The following is a 14,656-nucleotide window of genomic DNA, read 5'->3' on the forward strand; positions in this document are numbered from 1 at the left end:
AATTGTATAGTTTACTTAATTATGTACATTTACTTATAGTTTTGGTGGTATATTTAAGAAAAGATATTGGAGGGGAATTTTTTCAGAAGTGGGGATAAAAATATACTTTTTTGAGACAGGAATGGAGCCATATTTCTGATTTCTAAAATGGCCGCAAAAACTACTCCAAAAGACACGGGTACTAAACAGTGCCTGCGGCACTGCCTGTGCCGACGAGGATTGAAGGCACTTCGCTTCCCTAACCGCAGGTACTTCGTCAATATTTACAAAACGAGCGAGATCGGTGAGTGATTTTTGTCATTTTTATCATTTTGTAACTGCATGAAGCATTTTTTCAAAAATCGGGGAATGTAGCGGGGTGTAGATGTATCTTATCTACATATCCGTGCTAAAATTTGTGCAAAAGATCAATTTCCTAGAAACGTAAGGACAAATAAGTTGGGAATGAAACCTGATTTTTTCACATCAGTGACTGTTTAGACTCGATTTCTTTTCGCTGACCCAAACAATGTCGTTTCTGCCGACGTAAATTATATTTATAAATGACATGTGATCTGCTAAAACATAAAATGTGTCCAGAAAATTCCGAATTTGAACGTTATGCCAATTTTGGAAAAGTGCCGCAGGCATTTCGACGATGCCGCAGCCCCTTCGAGGTGCCGCAGGCACTTTCAAAAAGTATCGGGACATAAATTTGGCCGAAACTAGACAAATGGAAGACTGTAACAGAGAAACAGAAGGGCAGAAACTAAATGCACCCATGATACTGTAGTAAATTGACTTAATAGTTGTAAAATAAAAGGGACCAAACCTTTGTAACGCTTTAAATATCAATCCATTATGGTGGTATAGGCTATATACCAATAAAAAAATTCAGATAAAATTCAGCTACTTCAGAACAATTTTGTTACAGTTTCTAGATTTTCACTCCGTCGTAGACGTATTTTCCACAAGATACCCGTACATTTCCTTCAAGTAAACGAAAAGAAAAAGGGATGTTTAATAGTAGACCTTTCTAACGTAAACGTAATTACGAAACGGAATACTGAATCCGTAAAATTTTAGGCTAATTTGTGGTCAAGGGGAGACAATTTCATCCAATAGTAATGCAATAATATCTCCCTAAGACCACAAATTAGCCTAAAATTTTACGGATTCAGTATTCCGTTTCGTAATTACGTTTACGTTAGAAAGGTCAAGTATGCAGTGAAATGCAAGTCAACTGAAGTCAGGTACCCTCATATTGCCGCATTTCAGAAAGCGGTCAGCAGAATAAAAACCCTACTTTGTTTTCACGTAAAACAACTCGAAAACATGCGAGTATTAGCATGAAAAGTGTCCTATTTTATTTAAAATTCATTCCACGAGTGAAATAATGCTCATTTGGCTCCCGATTTACGCGCAATTGCGCGAAAAATGGAAAAATTAGGATCTATTTACTAGAGACTTCTTTCGACTACACCACGGAAGCACATTTTTGACCGAATTACTGCATTATAACCTCTGCCATGAGATAGGCAGGTAGCTGTCGCGATACTTCAAGAAATAACGTGATAAAGCGAAGTTTTCTAATAAGAGTCTCAATAGTCAGAATTTTCCTGTAAATATTATTGCGATGATTCACATTATAATCTCGATACCATTTGTGTAAGAGCCCATTGTGGACAGCTAACACTTACTAGATGGACAGTTATTTCGGTATAAAATCCGAAACTATATTGATGTTGAAATTGTCTGTAGTTATTTTAATAGCCTAACGTTTCCTGGAAATGTTAAGTATATCAACAAAAAAAAAAATATATATATATATATATATTGTAAAAATGTTTTCAGAAAAATGGAGAACTTATATAAGTATAGCTCATAAACGATCAAACTGGAGAATTTTTACATGTACGTAAAAACCTATTCGTTTCCTGCAAACAAAACTTTGAAAAAAAGAATAACATATCGGGCAGCATAGGACGGACAGAGAAGGCAATTTTCAAAAAGCATAATGTTTGGGAAATTAACTGACAGGAACAATCGCATACTAGAGTTTAAGATTACCCGCGAAGATAAACCGATTGCTATACTTTTTATATTTGTGAATATAAAATATAATCGTACGAATGCGAGTTATTTGAGATTTGGTTAGTTATGGGCCAAATTTATGAAACTTTTAGAAGTGCCTGCGGCACCTCGAAGGGGCTGCGGCATCGTCGAAATGCCTGCGGCACTTTTTCAAAATTGGCATAACGTTCAAATTCGGAATTTTCTGGACACATTTTATGTTTTAGCAGATCACATGTCATTTATAAATATAATTTACGACGGCAGAGACGGCATCGTTTTGGTCAGTGAAAAGAAATGAGTCTAAACAGTCATTGATGTGAAAAAATCAGGTTTCATTCTAAACTTATTTGTCCTAACGTTTCTAAGAATTTGATCTTTTGCCACAAATTTAAGCATGGATATGTAGATAAGATACATCTACACCCCGCTACATTCCTCGATTTTTGAAAAAATGCTTCATGCAGTTACAAAATGATAAAAATGACAAAAATCACTCACCGATCTCGCTCGTTTTGTAAATATTGACGAAGTACCTGCGGTACAGGAAGCGAAGTGCCTTCAATCCTCGTAGGCACAGGCAGTGCCGCAGGCACTGTTTAGTACCCGTGAAAGAACAAATGAACAAATTAAGTTAATAAATGCATACTGATATTCCATTTTTTATCACTAGATTTATATAGTTAATATCATTTATGAAGTTCTGTTGGGGTCAAAATAATGTATGTTGAGATCAGTGTGAAGTTATGTTGAGGTCAGTGTGAAGTTTTGTTGAGGTCAGTGTGAAGTTATGTTGAGGTCAGTGTGAAGTTACCTTGAGGTCAGTATGAAGTTATGTTTAGGTCAATATGAAGTTACATTGAAGTCATTATGAAGTTATGTTGAGGTCAATATGAAGTTATGTTTAGGTCAGTATGAAGTTGCGTCGAGGTCAGTGCGAAGTTATGTTTAGGTCAGTGTGAAGTTATGTTGAGGTCAGTATGAAGTTACGTTGAGGTCAGTGTGAAGTTACGTTGAGGTCAGTATGAAGTTATGTTTAGGTCAGTGTGAAGTTATGTTGAGGTCAGTGTGAAGTTACGTTAAGATCACAATGAAGTTATGTTTAGGTCAATATGAAGTTATCTTTAGGTCATTATGAAGTTATCTTTAGGTCAATATGAAGTTATGTTTACCGGCCTGAAAGTTATATTATTGTCCGTAGTATTGACCTGTCACATGTGAATATTCTGTGTGTTTCCGTAAATTAATTTTCTGTTTCTGAACTGAAATAACAGTATAACTATAAAACCAATAAATTAAAAGCCTCAGGTCGCATATGCAGACATAGCTGTACAAAGAAAGCATTTAGCTACCAATCTCAGGGTTGTAGGTTCGAGTCCTCTTTTGACCATATCATTTTTGTTGAGCCAGCTTGCGGTGAGCTCGATATAGTTGTCACTTTTGGCGGGTCGGTGTATGTGCGTGCGTGTGTCCGTCCGTCCATGCGTCCGATTTTGTCCAGACCATAACTTTGACATGCATGGATCAATCTTGTTTATATTTAGCATGAATGTTTACCTCAATGCGAAGTTGTATCATGCACAAACCCATGTTCCTATCTCAAAGGTCAAGGTCACAGTTGGAGGTCAAAGGTCAAATTGAAGTTTGTCCGGAGCATTTCTTCTTCATGTATGGTGGGATTTTGATGTAACTTGGCATGAATGTTCACCATTATGAGACGGAGTGTCATGCGCAAGAACCAGGTCCCTAGATCTAAGCTCAAGGTCACACAGCTGGCGGGCTCGACATTCTGCCCGTGGGCATACTTGTTTATTTCATCTGTAAACTTAACAGATGGGAGAATTGTCACACTTATCATGATTTATCGCTCATTTATTGAAAGAAATACTCTGGTACTATGTTAATGACAGTTAAGTTTTCTATAAAATGTCAACTAAAATCTTCAGGACTGGACAAGTGTTCATTCATTCAACGTTTAGTCAACAGACATAATAAAATTTCAAGGAATTGGCGTCAGTTCAGGAGAAAAATGAGATGTTTCATAAAAAAATGTTAGAGTAAAAGTAATATTGATGCGTTACATTGAATTAAAAAAATATGGTCTGAACTGAATTTGAACCCATAGTAACATGCATAGAAATCAAAGAGCTAACCACTACACCACCCTGCCATTAGTTAACTATATTTTAATTAACTGAGATATTTTAAGGATAAAGCTATCGGTGAAATAACAAAAAGCACACAAAAATACTGGCAAATGGCTAGATTCTCATTCACATGTGAAAATTGAATGAGCCACACCATGAGAAAACCAACATAGTGGCTTTGTGACCAGCATGGATCCATGCTGTTCGCTTTCAAAGCCTATTGAAGTTGGAGAAACCGTTAGCGAACAGCATGGGTCCTGACCAGACTGCGCGGATGCGCAGGCTGGTCTGGATCCATGCTGGTCGCAAAGCCACTATGTTGGTTTTCTCATGGCGCGGCTCAAATAGGTTAGTTATTATCAATATTTAGAGTCATTATTAGTTTTCGCAGACCAGGAAATGCAGCACTCAAATTATGCATTTCAGTAGGGTATATAAAATTACTTAATAGTTACGCATTATACCATTAAATGATTAAATGTCAGTTGAAGTACACATAATATGGTGACAGTTTGCGAATTTTCGCCTCCAGAGGTTTGATCAACCGTTAAATGATATTAGGGGATAATGTAACAACAAATTTCACATCCACAGATACATATCTGATTGAACATATTTTTTATAAGTTAATAATTTACATTCATCACACAACCTTAAGGCTGTAGTAACTTTATATGAAGTTTATTGTACTAGTACAGTAAATTTGTAAAAATCGTGTTTTATTTTCATTAAAACATGGTAGTATTGACATATCACAAACATACTATTTGGCACCTGTATATTGGCACCATACAGGTGCTTAGAAAGAATGTATTAACCGGGAATTCTTCTCCCTTTAATTAATGCAATATGACAATATAGTAAAAAGAACGTCAATCAACTTTTATAAACTTGCAAATCCTTTGGGCAGTATCAGTTGCAATTTATCTCATAAAATCATTTAAAGTTGATAAATAATTCTGTCTGATTCTTAACATCTTTTAATAGGAATTAAATTAAAAGGACTTAAAGGAGTAATAACGTCTCACTTTCTTGGCACTATATTCACTTATCCGAATTTGTTTGTCCGAAATATTTTATAGTTTCTGACATGAACTCGCCAATTTCTGCTAATTTATGGTCGATTTTTGCAGTCTGTGCAAGTATTTAAATTAAAAAGCATAATCTTGGGATAGGCACTAAACTGCCTCATAAACAAATGTCTCTGTTCCAATGTATATCCTCTCAAAGCTCGAGAAATACTGATGTCAGCGGAATTGAAAGTACACTTTGGCAGGTCGCGATAAAATGATTTTAAGACCGGTTCACATATTGTTTTTAACATTTCGGATCAGCGAATTTGATGCTATTGGATCAGTCTAAAAACTTGCGTGCACATGGTTTTGTAAACACTTGCCTCCAGGTAAGATAAACAGTTAATTGTTTGCCGATTGTGACAATAGGTAGTAAGATGATTAACACCTCCACATGTATCACTCCATAAATAAGGTACTGTCAAAATTATGTTTCATGTTGCCTGCATGAAGACTAGAGTATTAATCCCAAACCAAAATGGCAAGCTTAATTAAGCTTGCATTAAGGCCACAGCAAGATTGCAGTTGCAGTCTTAACAAGTTTGCAGCAAACTTGTTTCAGCGTGCAGCAAGATTGCGATTGGAACCATCGCAACCATTATTTAAGCTTGTGCAAACTAATTAAGCTAGCGGTTTCGCGCGCTTCCTGCAACCTATTTAAAATCTTGCAAGCTTGTAAGCTTGTAAGGTTACGCATGCTTGCGTTGGAACCCTAGCGATCTTAATTGTGACCTTGCAAGTTTGCACAATCATAACAATGAAACCCTGTACCATATTTGATCTACTGTTTTCTGTAAAAGACATTTCATGATCAAAACCTGCATTAAGCAGCCAGCCAAGGGAGTGACATAATATGGTTGCTTTATTAGGTAGATGGCTTCTTAAGCAGGTTAAAACTGGAACAGAAAATCAATCTGGTAAATCAGCTGACTGGCTGCTTAAGGCAGATTAAAACTGGAACAAAAATCGATTTTGGAAATTCAGGTGACTGCTGTTTAAGATAGGTTAAAACTGGAACAAAAATCAGTTTGGAAATACAGCTGACTTAAGGCAAACAGCTGCTTCGTACAGGTGGCAGTTTAGGCAGGCTCAATTGTATAACTTAAGATTTTTTGGATGCTATATTCTTCCTTACAGAAATTGTTGCCCATAATGTCTGGGAGATGTGTTTCACTGTTACGGTATATATGATGCATCACATTTATAAGTTAATGAAAAGAGACAACTATGCAATTGAAAAATATTAGCAAACCTTTTATTCATTTTCTTTTATCATTCCCAGAAGATTCCTTTTTTTTTAAACTTACAATTTAAAAGGGAATGGAGACAAGAAAAGAACAAATAAAGGATTTTAAGTGCCCTCATAAATCTATTCATACACATGTCTTAGTAAATGTTCCAACATAAAAGACCCTACTGCATGACTAATTTAGTTTTTTTAACAGTTTAAAGCGCTTTTCTTTCTGTGTTAGGAAACTGTTTAATTTTTCAGTATTTAAAATCTGCATACAGTTGAATCTGCCTTAGTAGCCACCTGGCTTAAGCAACCACATTGTGCTTCTCCCTTGGCTGGCTGCTTATTATAGGTTTGACTGTATATAATGTCAGTTGATATATTTTCTGAAAAAAAAAATGTTTTGTGAATGGCAGCCTAATACCTGAATTCAAACTCTCATAACCCGAAAAAGATGTACAAGTAGTGTCCATTCACTGACAAATATACATTGCATTTTTTGAAGTACAATGTATTATAAAGGTTAAACATTTTAGTAAAAATTAGAAGCAACTTTACGTTGAACATAACATGTTGTTTTTTTTTTCCGTTATAGCAGAACTTGTTTTTATTGTACTGATAAAATAGTCAGTTGACAGGGAATGTAAGGTCAGGGTCAAAGGCCAAGGTCATAGATTCACAGCTGTAGGTCCCCAAAATAAGAACATGAACTAATTCCTTTTTTTCTGAAGAAACTCTCAGAAGCTTAGTATACAAAACTTTTCAGAAATATCTATGATTTAGTTCACAATGATTGTCTGTAAAGTTTTGTTCAGGACAGACTTGGGTTCTTTTAACACTTTTTCCTAGCTAAGAACCTAACTATAAACTATTTAGGCCTGAATATAGTACATTTTGTATTGCGATTTAGTTTGCAGTGACATGTTGCTGTGAAGTAGTATTAGCAGTTGTGAATTTTATAAATGTCATTATACTTTCAGTTGTACATAAAACTGCTTGTTTCTGTTGCATGTTGTTAGATTTCCTGCGGAGTTAATACCTTTAAAATCTTGGAACTACTGCAATAGAAATTTATATCAAATACTTTAACAGACATACAAGTAGTTAGGGCTATATCGAGGTTGTGTACTAATCAGTCAGGATAATGTGTCAGATGGATATAAACACTTTTATTTGATCTACTGGTCTGACAATTGTTTGCCAGTAAATGTGAAGTTTTTGAGTCATTGGTTGTCTCAATATATTGATCTGTTTGTTTGCTTGTTTTGTTGGGTTTCACGTCGCACCAACACAGTAATAGGTAATACGGCGACTTTTCAGCTTTGATGGTGGGGGAAGACCCAAAGTGCCCCTTCCTGCATAATATTTCAGCACACTGGCGGGCACTTGGTTAGAATCACCGACCTTCCGTAGGCAAGCTGGATGGCTACCTCACATGAAGAATTCAACACCCTCAGTGAGGTTCGAACCCACATCAGTGAGGGGCAAGTGATTAGGATCAGGGACATTAACCACTCGGCCACGGAGGCCCCTTTATTGATCTGTTCAGCTGACACAATATCCTAGATAATTAGTAAAACTGTATTCATTTATCTGCAGAAATAATAGACTCTGCCAGTTTAACAATTTAACCAGTAATATAGTAATTAAGTGATAATAAAATTATGGAAATTAATGCATGTAAGAGTGTATTTGATACCAGTTGATAATTACTTACAGTTTAATGACAGCTTATACCCTTCAAACAGACACTAAAATTGTAAAATCAGTTTGTGGAGATTTGAAGATAATCTGGATTAAGGCAGGATTAACATATATAAGTAGTGTTGTGTTTTAGGAAATAGAAATATTCTATAGATAAACTGAAAAAGTCACCATGATATTAGCTCCTTAATGTTTTCAATTGAATAAAAAAATCTCTTAATATATTAATATGAAATTGTATGGTCGCTGATTGGGCGGCATAAGAAAATCTGGAAGAAGATCTGAAAAACCTTTACTTTATGATTGTTTTCAAATGCATCTATATTATATATAACAGTGTTTGAAGTGTAGTTTGCAAGCAATTTGTACTATAGATGTGTTAGTCATTTGTGATTGATTTCTGAATGAGCTAAGTGGATTTTAATTACCTGCAGTTCATTTGAAAAATACACAGAAAATATCAGCAAAAATGGAATTAAATAAAAATGTATCAGAAAGTGAGCAGGAAATTTGCTTTGCTAAACTTGAGCCTAATATGACATCATCTGACCTTGACCTTTGTTCCAATTTTGTTGAAGGTCAAATAGATGTTGCTATAGAAACGAAGACAAATTATTTGGATGAAAGTGCTTGCCTGGAGACAGAACAATCAGTGCAAGCTTTGCTGGATCAAGAAAAAGGTATTTTGTGTTAAATATAATTGCAAGCTGTTATTTCAAATGGAGAAATATGCACGATTTCTGCAGTGTTTTCTAAGTTTTATTTTTTTATACAGTAAAATATATCTGTTAAGGATCATGTAAAGCTTTTTAGACCATTCCTCTGGTAAATTTTCATTTTGAAATTTATACCTGACAGACCCGTAATATTCATAGCTTATACGGAATTGTTCAGAAGAAGTAAAAAAATACTTTCTATGGAGGTCACCTTGTTTGGTAATATGTATTTTGTCTTACAACAGACGTACTTTGACTGTCCGCATTCTATTTTGTAGAAGATATCAAACTTCTTTTTCAAACATTTTTTCTCTAAATTTGTTTTTTTGTGTGTCTTTCATACTTGTCTGGAACTGCTGGAAAGAAAACTAGTTATCTTAAATATTTTTTGAAACATTGCAGTTTTTTTGTCATTTTGACAGCTGTACTTTCACTTTCATTTTGCAATTTTTGCATTTTTTTTAAATGTACATGGTTTGTAACACTTACAACTCCCGGAGTACCTGGAGAAATATGTTAGACACACAATAATCATAAAAGTAATGATAAAATACTTTTAAAAAGATGTTTGATATCTTCTGCAAAATATAATGTGAACAGTCAAAGTACATTATGACAAAATGTGTTGTTAGATTGAAAATAGCCTGCCTTGAAAGTTTCTCCTACTTATTATGAACAGCTTGGTGTATTCTTTATGAATAACAAATGCCCATGTGGCGTAAAAAACTAAAACAAAAATTCACCTGAAGGGAGGTTCCAAACCTTTACAAGAACCTTAATTTCGCATATTGAAAAATATCAAGCGGATTTACTGCTACATGGGTCAAATTTGGTATAAAGTATTGATAAAAAGAATGTTTCATTGTTTTTAATGTAAAATTAAAATACCTTACTCTGTTGAACATGTACATATTATACATTTTAAATGAATACAGTATAATATTAAAATTCACTACATGTTTTGCATAGATAGATAAAACATTGGTGCAGTAATATCAGGAGTGGCCTTTCTGGAAGATTCACATGTGATCTGACGTCATTCATTAAAGACATTAACAAAATGGCCTTCTTCTAAAAAAATCTTTCAAAATTGGAGCTCAAAATTTCAAAAAGCACATTTGGTACAAGCTCAAACAAGTTCTTCTGGTGTTAAAGATCAAAACTGAATACATGTATATGATTTTATTTCCTGGATTTAAGGATATTTCAAATAATTATCAGGAACTGTATTAAAATTTATTGGAAGAGAGGGGATATTTTTGGTTGTTCTATGAAGATGTTGAAAAGATCAATATTCAGACGTTTATTTTGAATTTCTAATGGAAGCAGACCTTTTATTTTTGTAGCAAACTACTATAAAGATGTAGATATATAAGGACTGAATGTTATTTTTTGTGCAAATAGAACGGTATAAACCACTTTTGGACTTCTTTCAAATCATCCAGGAATATTTAGTGCAATTCATGGCTTTGCAATAGGTCCCAGTGTGGTTTGAACCCAACTAAACACATAAAATGTTTTTAAATGATATCTTACTGCAAAGTTAGCCAATTTATTACATATGGGCTGTTAGTGCCCGCCCGCTTAGCTCTGTAGGTAAGAGCGTTTGTCTACAGATCACAGGGTCGTGAGTTCGATCCTCGGGCGGGCCGCATGTTCTCCTTGACTATTTGATAAATGACATTGTGTCTGAAATCATTAGTCCTCCACCTCTGATTCATGTGGGGAAGTTGGCAGTTACTTGCGGAGAACAGGTTTGTACTGGTACAGAATCCAGGAACTCTGGTTAGGTTAACTGCCCACCGTTACTTGACTGAAATACTGTTGAAAAACAGCGTTAAACCCAAAACAAACAAACAAACATATGGGCTGTTCCATGAGAAAACCTGTATTAGTGACATGATATAATTATTGCATAATAAATCGTTTAAAATACTGGAAAATCATTGTTTTTCTTATGTTCATGCAGAAACTAGAAACTGTATATTGTAATTCATTTATCTAACTACCCTATTTTACAAATAAATGTTATTTGTATTGTGATGGCAAACTAAATTCAAAAGCACCCATCATGCACCATGAGAATTATAGAGGTGTATAGGTAAAAGGCTTGTGATGAAACCAGAATACACGGTTAAGTTATTTTTCAGTCAATCATTTTAAACTGTTTGTAAATATTCAAACGTATGATGTTTAGTTAGTGATACGCATAATATGATATGACTTGAAAAATATATGCCAAGTCCGACAACATCATACTGCTTTCATGACGTTCTTAACGTCACATCTCTAGATGCTTTAGGTGACTGTAAGTTTTGAAATAGTGAAGATAGTTTCTTCAAATTTTCAGATTTTAAAGGTAAAACAAATTGTTCTTTACGATTATTTTGTTATCACAATTTTAATTTTTTGTCACTTATACAGGTTTTGTCATGGAACAGCTCACAAGCTGACAGAACAGGTGAAATTGTAAAATTTATCTCTAATTTAGGTGAAATTTTTCCCTAATTCGGGTGAAATTGTGAAAATTTTCTCTAATTTAGGTGAAATTGTGAAAATTATCTCTAATTCAGGTGAAATTGTGAAAAATTTTTCAATATAGGTGAAATATATTCCATATCACTCAAAACAGCTAATTTTCTTTTTATTTTATGCTTAATTACATTGAAATGCACATTTTGCAACAAAATTCAACACCGGAAACAGACAGGCATAAACAAAAATGACATTGCACAAGACATGTTCTCAACTTACAGACGTTATAAAGACACACATTACATAAAGTTCCATTTTATTTTATTATTAATTTGCATTATAACATAACGTACTTCTAGTTAATAGTTTGAATAGAGAAATATACTATCACGAAAAAGTGGAACTACATTTTTCATCTGTTGTTCACATGCTGAAAGATATTTGAGGCTAACACTGAAGCAAACAAAATATTCTATATACCTGTATATAGAATTATGACATCATATTAAAAACCCTTGACCTGTTGGTGGCAAGTGATTCTGCCTTTGCGACCATTATATAAGTGTGGCTACAGACTAGATAATCTTTTTGTTTTTAGAAAAAATAATTCTGTTATATATTCTAACTTCATCAGTCTTGGCTCTGATTATCCAGTGTTTTGAGAAGAAAAGGGACATAATTATACAAAATTTGAATAGCCTCAGGAGTTATCTCCTATGAACAAAACACAGGGTCTAAACACAGACCGTTGCGACCAGTGCAGACCAAGATCAGACTGCACAGATGTGTCTGCACTGTTCGCCATTCAGTCAGTATCTTTTTGGTAAGCACCCCTTTACTGTCCAAACTGAAATGTGGAAAAGTTCATTGTAAAAATTTAGCAGGGTACGGGTTAAAAAGCTGTTAAACTGATTGGATGGAAAAAGAAATTGTAAATTCTAACATGGCGCAATTTGATTGCCGGTTAAACAAAGAAGAAAGTCATCTGCAATAAACAACAGTTGACACACAGACTGGTAGGAGAGCATTATGAGTTCAATAATGGCATTAAATGGTCGCATGACGTCCACTTCATTACTAATCGGAAAAATTAAGTCGAGCATAATTCTTAAAAATATTTCATTGAAGGATGAAAACAGTCAAGGCCTTTTTGTGGTTTATCGTCAAATTAATCACAGTTTATCATTCAGATGCTTAGCTATGGAACGGCCTGTGCTGGGTTAAATCATAAAGGGAGACAACTGCCTAGATTGCTATTTCTATAGAAACCTGTTTTCATTGTTCACATATTCCTCTCTCTGAAATAAAACTTATTCTTTTATTTGGTTTACTGTGAGGTATAAATTTAAGCAAAAGTCATGTTGCAGCTGATGATAGATATGTGACTGTGAAAAATTGGGTAATATCTTCTTGTTTGCACACAAATTACAAAACCGCACATGATTTATTAAATTAATTAGTTATTATAGGTAATATGTATTCATAAATTCTAAAGCTGGGCAAAATTGAACATTGTATATATCATTGATGGGCGTCAAATTCATGTAGGTTTATTTTGCTGCAAACCTCTTTTCTCTTGTCTTTAAAAATATATTAATATTGCAGCTGCATTTTCTGCAAAAGCATGTTTTCGTCAACGTTGTCTGAAGTGTCTGAAATTTAGGGTTGACTTTAAAGTTATTATTAAAATTAAAATTGCCTTAAACCTCTTTGCCTGTATCTTTTATGATGGCCTGAAATAGATGTAGATGGAGAAATACAGAACCCCTGTACCTTGCTCTAAATCCTGAAGGATCATGTATATATTATAAATGTTTCTTTACAGATTTAATGTAGAAAAGGCTTAGGCCTAAATTAAAATTAAGTTTGTTTGACCTTTACCGACCCAGTATTTTTACAGTGGGTAGGTAGGTAGGTAAATAATTTTATTATATTTTAGTTTTTTAAATGTTTGTTGCCTCAGTAATAAAGTCTATTAATACCTATTGCATGCAGATAATCTCTGCAGATGCTCTGTTAAATGTATGCTTGCAATATATAAACCCCTAGCCCTATTCATGCACACACAATATGGGCACAGACTTAATTTGCACATAAGGCAAAGTTCACCAAGTCTTTGAGTATCTTTCATGTCTACACTTTTTCTTTATATATATATCAAAAGTGTTTTCATGATTGTTTTCACTACATCTGCGCTTAAATGTACAAGCCCCATGTGGTTCTGGGACGATCTGTGTATGAAAAGAATTGGAACCACTGCCTTACCCATGCATGATCGTAAGAGGTGACAAATAGGGTCTTAACACTTGGTTTTGCAGTAACTCTGTGATTCCAGCAGGTATGCAAATTTTGATTCCATACCTCATGTTCTTATTTCGATGTAAATGAGATGTGGAACCAAAATTTGTAGTCCTGTTTGGCACCATATAACCTATACTGTGTTGGTGCGCCGTAAAACCTAAATAAATAAATAAATTAATTAATTAAAAGTACACAACAATATAGTCGTGAAAATACGCGATATTTGGCATCTAAACGCACTATTGAATTACAGCTTATTTTCAACAAGTGTTTGATGCTTAATTCAATAGATAATAACTTTTTATGAGTTTTAGAAGGTTTTTACAATGGTTATGGCAGTATGCAAGCATAAGTGATGATTTTTTAGCTTCAAGCTACTTGCACATATTGGTCATGTTACTAAGAACAGAAACAAGATTGGGTTTTCCGACATCAGACATTTATTATGCCATTGTCCTGGCAAAAGAAGTATAAGATTTTTATAGCTCTTTGTTCTGGCATAAGAAAATTAAAATATTTAAACTATCTAGCCTGTAATATTTCAACACATTTACGCTCTTGTCAATTTCTTGAAATTTTGATTTTCTCACTTCGAACAAATGCATTTCAAAACGATATCTGATTAAAGACATTTTGAAATCAACAATTAAGTCAGTTTATAATATATTTTCACAGATAATTAAATTTCCCATCACACTCGCCGCAATACTGTCACTGTTATGAAAGCAGTATTATGTACAAGCAAATTTCAAATATAATTTAACACATAGTAGACAAATAATATTCTCATGTACACTATGTTTCCTTTGTAATCAATCATATTTGTTCTTCTTAAATTTCCTTTTCAATGCAGACATTTTTTTTCACTGTATTTTTGTAATCTCCACCATCTAGTTGCTCTCCATAATGACTGCATCGATAGTATTAATAATCAAAGTCTAGCCCCTACCGTAT

General features: G+C 34.0%; 1 protein-coding gene across 1 annotated transcript in view; it reads left to right on the forward strand.

The window, feature by feature from the left end:
* The first annotated feature begins 8,092 nt into the window (after nucleotides 1–8,092).
* Nucleotides 8,093–14,656, forward strand: part of LOC123536112 (LIM domain only protein 3-like) — a 154,348-nt gene continuing 147,784 nt past the window's right edge. Inside the window, exon 1 of the mRNA XM_045318936.2 lies at nucleotides 8,093–8,890. Within this exon, the coding sequence (XP_045174871.2) occupies nucleotides 8,680–8,890 (211 nt within the window). The 5' untranslated portion in view covers nucleotides 8,093–8,679. The remainder of the gene's footprint in view (nucleotides 8,891–14,656) is intronic.

Source organism: Mercenaria mercenaria, chromosome 17, assembly GCF_021730395.1.
Source record: "Mercenaria mercenaria strain notata chromosome 17, MADL_Memer_1, whole genome shotgun sequence".
Taxonomy (NCBI): domain Eukaryota; kingdom Metazoa; phylum Mollusca; class Bivalvia; order Venerida; family Veneridae; genus Mercenaria; species Mercenaria mercenaria.